Source organism: Nannobrachium achirus (genome assembly GCF_963921795.1).
Source record: "Nannobrachium achirus genome assembly, chromosome: 17".
Classification (NCBI taxonomy): Eukaryota; Metazoa; Chordata; class Actinopteri; order Myctophiformes; family Myctophidae; genus Nannobrachium; species Nannobrachium achirus.
The window spans coordinates 60,512,587-60,520,086 of NC_137824.1; the positions used below are offsets into that span (position 1 = coordinate 60,512,587).

Here is a 7,500-nt window from a genome sequence, read left to right on the forward strand (position 1 = left end):
ACACACACACACACACACGTGCACGTGCACACATGTGCTCTCACACACTGTACTGTAATCCCTGTGCAACTGAGACACTGCTGGCAACACTCAGCCTGCGCTCGTTAAAACTGTGTGTGTGTGTGTGTGTGTGTGTGTGTGTGTGTGTGTGTGTGTGTGTGTGTGTGTGTATGTGTGTGTGTGTGTGTGTGTGTGTGTGTGTGTGTGTGTGTGTGTGTGTGTGTGTGTGTGTGAGTGTAGATCTTTCCAGGATTTCTCAGAGTCTGCAGGTTTTCAGTAGCGTTGCTCTAATCTCATCAAACACTCACATTACTGTCTGTCTGGCAAAAAACTACTTTCTGGCCTCGACAGCCCAAACATCCACACAGAAAAGTCCATCTGATTGCATTAAACGGCGTTAAACTCACGTTGCCACTGGATTTAAAAGATTACCCCCACCCGTTCACTTAGATCAGCCAACTCAGGGATGCTGACAGAACCCTCGCTAAAAACCCCAGGGCAAAAATCCACTCGTCCGAGACAGTTTGCCCTCCTGGCCCCAAAGTTGTGGAATAAACTCCCTGTCGCACTTAGAACAACGGACTCACTCGCTAGCTTTCACCGTGGACTGAAGACTCACCTTTTCAGACTCCACCTTGACCCATAGCACTACTGAAACACTCAATGACCATACATGAAGCTAGTCAGCATTTCTTTTTAGGTTTTTAGAACCTTTTCTTGACTGATTATTTAGTTTCCTAGATAAATATCCATTTGCATTTGTTATATTGCTGTTGATGTATTGACATATTATCCTGTTTATTATTGTGATGTTTTATCTGCTTATTGTAAGTCGCTTTGGATTAAAAGCGTCTGAATGCCTAAACTGTAAACTGTAAACTGTATTTGCCATTCACTTTATGCATGTGCATAACCTCTATATGTAAAAGCAAAGATGACACACAGCTGTGGTCCCCTTGTGTCTGAAAGTAAACCATTGTAATCGGGTCACATTTTCACCTCTAATGAATGACATGAGCAGAACCGAGCCAGTGAAAAATGGATGGAGCCCGCACACCAGATAAGGTACAAAAAGACTTTCTTTATTTGGACAACGTTTCGATCTATTCAGATCTTCATCAGGTCATGATCATACACAAACAGATCTGTGGTTTTATCAGGAAATGGCCTGTGTCAGTCACTCCCACTTGTGTCAACTAGAACCGAGCCAGTAGCACGTTTGAAGTGGCTGTGCGTGCGTGTCTCTCGCGTGTGTGTGTACATGTGCGGCGTTGCGTGCGTGCGTGTCTCTCGTGCATGTCTCTCGTGCGTGTGTCTCTCGTGCATGCGTGCGTGCATGTCTCTCGTGTGTGTGTGTGTGTGTGTGCGTGCGTGTCTCTCGTGTGTGTGTGTGTGCATGCGTGTCTCTCGTGTGTGTGTGTGTGTCTCTCCAGAGAGCTGTTATGTAAGTTATGTAAGAAGCTTTGTGTCCTGACTGCTTCTCTAGGGAGACATTCATTCCACTACCACCACATTCCTTCTATCCATGTTTATTATATATAATATAATATATATACTATACTATACTATAATATAATGATATATAACTCTACCACCACATTCCTTCCATCCAGGAAAGATAAATTCATGTTATACATATTATACTATACAAGTGTTTGAAAAAATCGGCCTGAAGGTGGCGCTATATGGGACAGATCCATAGTGATGACATGAGTGTAGACATACTGTGTACCGATGTGCGTGATTTTATGTCAAAATTTGTAGGAGCAGTGTCCAAAAATGTGTTTTGCAAGAATCGGCCTCATGGTGGCGCTAGAACAGGGTCATGTGAGAATTGATGGGTTTGAGGTTGTGGTTTGGCAGGCAAGGAGTGTGTGTGCAAAATTTGGCATGGATCGGGGCAGCGGTTGCGGAGATATGAGCAGGGCAAATGTGTGACGTGTGACAGACTGACGGACAGCTGGTCGAGGTTTTCATAGTAACTGAGACCTGACGGTTGCAATAATATAATGATAATAACTCTACCACCACATTCCTTCCATCCATAAATTCATATTCAGTCCAACATGGATGGAATGCACTGGAAGGTAACAAATATACCTTTAACAAGATGAGCAGAACCTCAGGAACCTCAGGTTGAACCACAGATGGTGAATAATTCACCTGGAGAAACCATTGGTAGATCAACCCATTAAAGGGGAAGACCACCCATTTTCAATATTGAACTGTGTCATTAATATACCTTAGAGGAGATGTATGGAAATAGAAAAAAAGTTCCCCCCCTTCTGTGTTGCCTAGAACTGGAGGACTGATTTTGGGGTTTAGATTGTAAAGTACAACTTGATGACATCACACATTGTACTTTACAATACAAACCCCAAAATCAATCCTCCAGTTCTAGGCAACACAGAAGGGGGGGAACTTTCCCACACAACTCCTCTAAGGTATATTAATGACATATTTCAATATTGAAAATGGGTGGTCTTCCCCTTTAAGGCCAGGAACGCATTATTACGCATTAATACTTTAACCATTATCTTATGCTTAAACTAGCAGATCTACAAGCTCACAGTGTAGATCTGCTATTTTGGAAAAACATCATGAGAATTTGTGCAAGGTCTATTCTGACACGATTCTATTCTTCTAAATCAGTGCTTCTCAAACTGTTTCATGTCCAAACATTCTCAGTGCAGGCAGGGGCGTCAACTGGGTATGGCAGGGGTATGCAGCTGCCATACCCTGGGTCCAGGGGGGGAAAATAAAAGTTACTTTTAAATATAAATCCATGAATGTCTCTTTGTCTATCTGTGCTGGTTATTATGTTGTTACATAACAGTAAAATAACTACAAATGCAAAATTTTACAAAATGCTCACTTTAACAAGGTATTATGATTATATTCTCCCCATCTTGACAGAATGGTATATTCCCAGGTTCTGCAGGTCAGCTGCACAGTTGCAATGCATTATTGTTAATTGTGGCACGTTTACTGACATGCCAAGTTTAGCTGCACTTGAACAACCGTTCCAGGCTGCCATATCCAGCCCAAGAAACCGTAGAAACGGGGAAAAAATTTAATGTACTTCTTAAAATTATGGTATGGCAACATGACTGGTGTCTTGCACGCACCAGTCATGTTGCCATACCTTAGCTTTTTCTGAACTGACGCGCACTGTGTGCAGGGACAGGAGTGTAACTCATACCCCCCCCCCCCCCCCCCCCCTTCAGTCAACGTTTGACCTGTTGGTGTGAGAACGCGTTGAGACGAACCACCGGTGATAAACAAGGTTTTAGTTTAACTCACTACGTGGGCTTGGGTTAGGGTCAGGGTGAAAGGTCAGAGTTAGGCTTAGGGTCAGGGTGAAAGGTCAGAGGTCAGAGGTAGGGTCACTCACGTGGGCTTTCCACAGATCTTGCGGTGGTACCACTGTTTACAGTTGGTGAAATACTTCTTGTCGGTTCCCTGGATCTTCTGCATGGCACACACGTTGGGGCTGAGAACACAAGACATATATGAACATATGATACATAATATGAACTAGGGCATTAACGACTTGTGATTTTTGCAAGTCGACTCGACTAAAAAGTTGAGTTGAAGTCGACTTTATTGTTTGATGACGTCATCACATCACACACGACCCCCCAATTATTTTGGGGGGTCCCCAGATGATTATCTTAATGTGAAACATTGTTTTCTCACTCAACTGTAAACAAAAACCAACATAAAGTTTAAGTGTATAGAGGGTATCTGCACATTTCTAAAGTGACAATTTAAGGACTTTTTTAATACCTCTAAAATGACAAATTAAACATTGGCCAAATTATCAAATATATAGAGGCAGAAATTGTGAAAATAGCCGATCTGCTATTTTCACAATAGAAAGTATTTTTTTTTTCAACTTCGACTTTCGACTTTCTCTGGTGGGAGTCGACTTGTGTAATGAAGTCGACTTGTCGACTTTTTTTGTTAATGCCCTAATGTGAACCTTATCATAAAGATACAGAAGACAGAAGAACCTTATCATCTATGAAGACACAGGACACAGAAGACAAACACATATCGTCACTGTCGGGCAGAAACCTCGTATCTCCAAGTTTCAAATTTCTACATTTTTTCGTAAAAATAAAGCTCAGCTTCATCATACAAGACTGTCGCACAAGACTAGTGAAAATAGCCGATCTACAAGCACAAAACGCCTCGCACCGCGAGGCGTTGTGTGCTTGTAGATTAGCTATTTTCACTATTTACATATTATTTTTTTTAAATGATAAATACAAAAACTAACGGTTTTGGACACACATGGTTTCCACCCGACATCAACGATATGAATCGTATCGATGTAATTGAAGACACATGTATGAACGTTATCATAAAGACACAGGACACAGCAGACATTAGGATTAGCCTAATGATCTCTACAGCCTACAAAGATACAGGAGAGGAGATATGGTGCAACGAGGACAATGCATGATTAAGATGATAATCTATTGATTGAATGAATAGTCAGTGAACCTGCTTATTAACAGTACAGTCAGGTAGTAGTCTTGTGGAACGCAGACATTCTATGCCCCAGAACCAATAGCATTTGGCCAGAGACTTCTTAAAAGGCCTGAATCAGTAACAGTGAAAGGTTATACGTTAAAAGGAGAACACAAGAAGCAGCAGGGGCTCGTTTCCATTGTGGTCCACTGTCCTAAATTCATCTGTAATCTGTCTATGAACTGAACACGTAGGAACACAATGGAACCCTAACCCTAAGACCATAGGACTTTTACTGTGTTCTCCTTTTAGCCTTAAGGTCTGACTGTACCGCTCTGCTGTTTACATTTATTAATAAAGTATTCAATCAATCAATCAATCAATCAATATAGTACATTCAATAAAATACAACATATTGTCACTATCAGGCAGAAACCAACTATCTACATATTTCTAATAATCAACCAGTGTTATTGATCATCCTTTATGTCTGTGTAATATTGAACCAATGAAAAGCATTAAAAAGCTCTTCTGACTAAACCTCCTAACTCCATTGACTGACAGTTTGAGGATCCTCAAACTGTCAGTCAAACCTCCTAACTGTCAGTCAAACCTCCTAACTATAGTCAGCTGTTTGTTCATTGATTAGGATTCTAGTGTTGAAGTTGTATCACTCATATTAAAGGTTCTTCAGTCTGGGAAACACACATACTTATTGCCAAATCTCATCTTCAATCAGTATTCAGTAACTTTAAACAGTCATATAAACTTTATAATGCTTAAACTTCAGTGGTGAAAACAAAAGCAACTAAGTGCTTTTACCCAAGTATTGTAAACTTTTAGATGTACCTAGCTACTTTGACTATTTTCATAGGCAAATATAGTGAATTTTTACTCCAAAATAGTTAGGTCCACTTTGCAGATGTAGATTATTATTATTCTTACAAAACATTCAATTCTGGGAAAGAAAATCTAATAATGGCGCAATGGGACATTCTGCTGAGTAGCCTACTTTTACATTTGGTTTCTACTTTCTCTTTGACGCAAATAATAAATGTTGGGTGACTTTAACTTAACAGAGTAGCCCTGCCTTAACCCAGGGCTTCTCAAAGTGGATTCCAAGGAGGACTCTATAGGGTCCGTTAGGGGGGTCTTAATGGACCCTTGCAAGTCTGTAACTCTGACATTATACAAAGGGAACCAAATAGGGTCCATTTGGTTCCCTTTGTACACTGTCAGAGTTTGTGCGAGTTGTCGAGAACCACTGCCCAAAAGTGCCCATAGCCTATCCATGCATTGCGTGCTGCTGTAGACAATAGACAGTGTAGCTACTGTTAAGAAGTGGATGAACTTTTACGCACGGAGCGCCTTTTGTCCTGCTGTCTGTCTGTCTGTCTGTCTGTCTGTCTGTCTGTCTGTCTGTCTGTCTGTCTGTCTGTCTGTCTGTCTGTCTTTGATTGATTGGATGAAGAATCTATTAGAAAAAGGAACAGTTTAATGTCACTCACCCATGTTGTCTTCCTCTAATGCGGCTGTGCTGCAGAACAGACTGGTAAGGAGACTTGGCCATGCAGAGGGTCGCTATGGACACCAGGATCACTGCTAGCAGGGGGAAATGCTTCATCCTGACGGGCAGACAGACTTCAGTCCTTCCTTCCTAAAACTCCTCCACAGCTCAGAGTGAACAGCGGTGGAGCGCAGAGCGCACAGCCTTTATACTGGAGAGGAGAGCTAGAGGACGGTCTGCGCGCAGGGGAGGAGCGATGGTTGGAGAGGAGAGGAGAAGGAGGGCTGAGGGAGATGACGGTCTGCTACCAGTTGTGAAACAAATATTCAGATGTTTTACTCAAGTAAAAGTATCAATGCTTGCTTTGATTGATTGATTGAAGACTTTATTAGAAGTTTGCATAGGAAAAGGTACAGTTTCATGACGGTACAGTTCACTGGTACAAGGTCTACTAAAAGGAGATCCATGAAAAGACTAAGCTTATTTCCACTGGAAACCATTGAAGTATCTCATATAACATTGAATGACAGACAAATAGAACACAGTACTATGCAGTAGATATGTAAAGAAAAAAAAAAAAACAGTAAGTCTAAATAAACAGTACAAAGAAGGGGCAGGGGAGGGTAGGGTTGGGCTAGGTTAGTTTTTTACCAGTTGCGAATGGCTGCTGCCTGTAAGTGATTCTTCAGGGCAATTTTAAAGGATGCTAGTGATCCACACTCCTTTATGACCTTCGGTAAGGCTTTCCACATTTTGGTGGTATAGCAGAAAAAGGAGTTTGACCCTTTGTTGGTTTTGACTCTGGGTTGAAAGTGATCTGTGGCGCTGCCTCTGGTGTTGTAATTATGGACATCCTTAACGTTTATAAAGTATTTTGACAGGTACTTGGGTATCATAGTGGTGTAGTGTATCTTGTACACCAGGCCCATTGCAAGTTCTGCTGGAGTATAGAAATGCTCTGTTACAAGTAATGTCCGGAATTCAAGTAGCCTAGTTAAGTTGAGTAAAAGTACGAAAGTGTTGCCATCAAAAGTACCAAAAGTAAATGTAAATCTGCTATTTTTCAATAGTTAACATTAATGGGGGGCCCGCAGTGAATCTTTGTACCCAGGGCCCGGAATTTGGTGTGACGTCCCTAATGTATATCTGGATATATATCATGAAAATGTGTGCAAATCTTTGAATATATGTATATATTTTTTTTTTACTTTGAAACTCAAATTCTGCTTCTGGGGCGTCCCTGGAACGAAATATTTTGAGATGGGGGTCCGTGGCCAAATACATATCATCTTGGGGGTCCTTGAAAAAGTTTGAGCACCACTGACATGGAAACATAGGTTTCTTGCACACATTTTCACAATTTTTCAAAAATAGCAGATCTACAAGCTCGCAGCGCGGCACTCGGTGCCGCGCTGCGAGCTTGTATATCTGCTATTTTTCAATAGTTAACATTCATGGGGGGCCCGCATGTGTGACGACCCTGAATATAATAATGCATATCTGCAAAGTAACTA

The 7,500-nt window shown here is 41.4% G+C and overlaps 1 protein-coding gene across 2 annotated transcripts in view; it reads right to left on the reverse strand.

Annotated features, from left to right (window-relative positions):
* Window positions 1-6,133, reverse strand: part of tgfbi (transforming growth factor, beta-induced) — a 48,410-nt gene extending 42,277 nt beyond the window's left edge. For both annotated transcript variants that reach the window (XM_080745864.1, XM_080745865.1), the window contains exons 1-2: window positions 5,988-6,133; window positions 3,395-3,493 (exon numbers count right to left, since the gene is read on the reverse strand). In XM_080745864.1, the coding sequence (XP_080601990.1) occupies window positions 3,395-3,493; window positions 5,988-6,103 (215 nt within the window). In that variant the 5' untranslated portion in view covers window positions 6,104-6,133. The remainder of the gene's footprint in view (window positions 1-3,394; window positions 3,494-5,987) is intronic.
* Window positions 6,134-7,500: the final 1,367 nt, after the last annotated feature.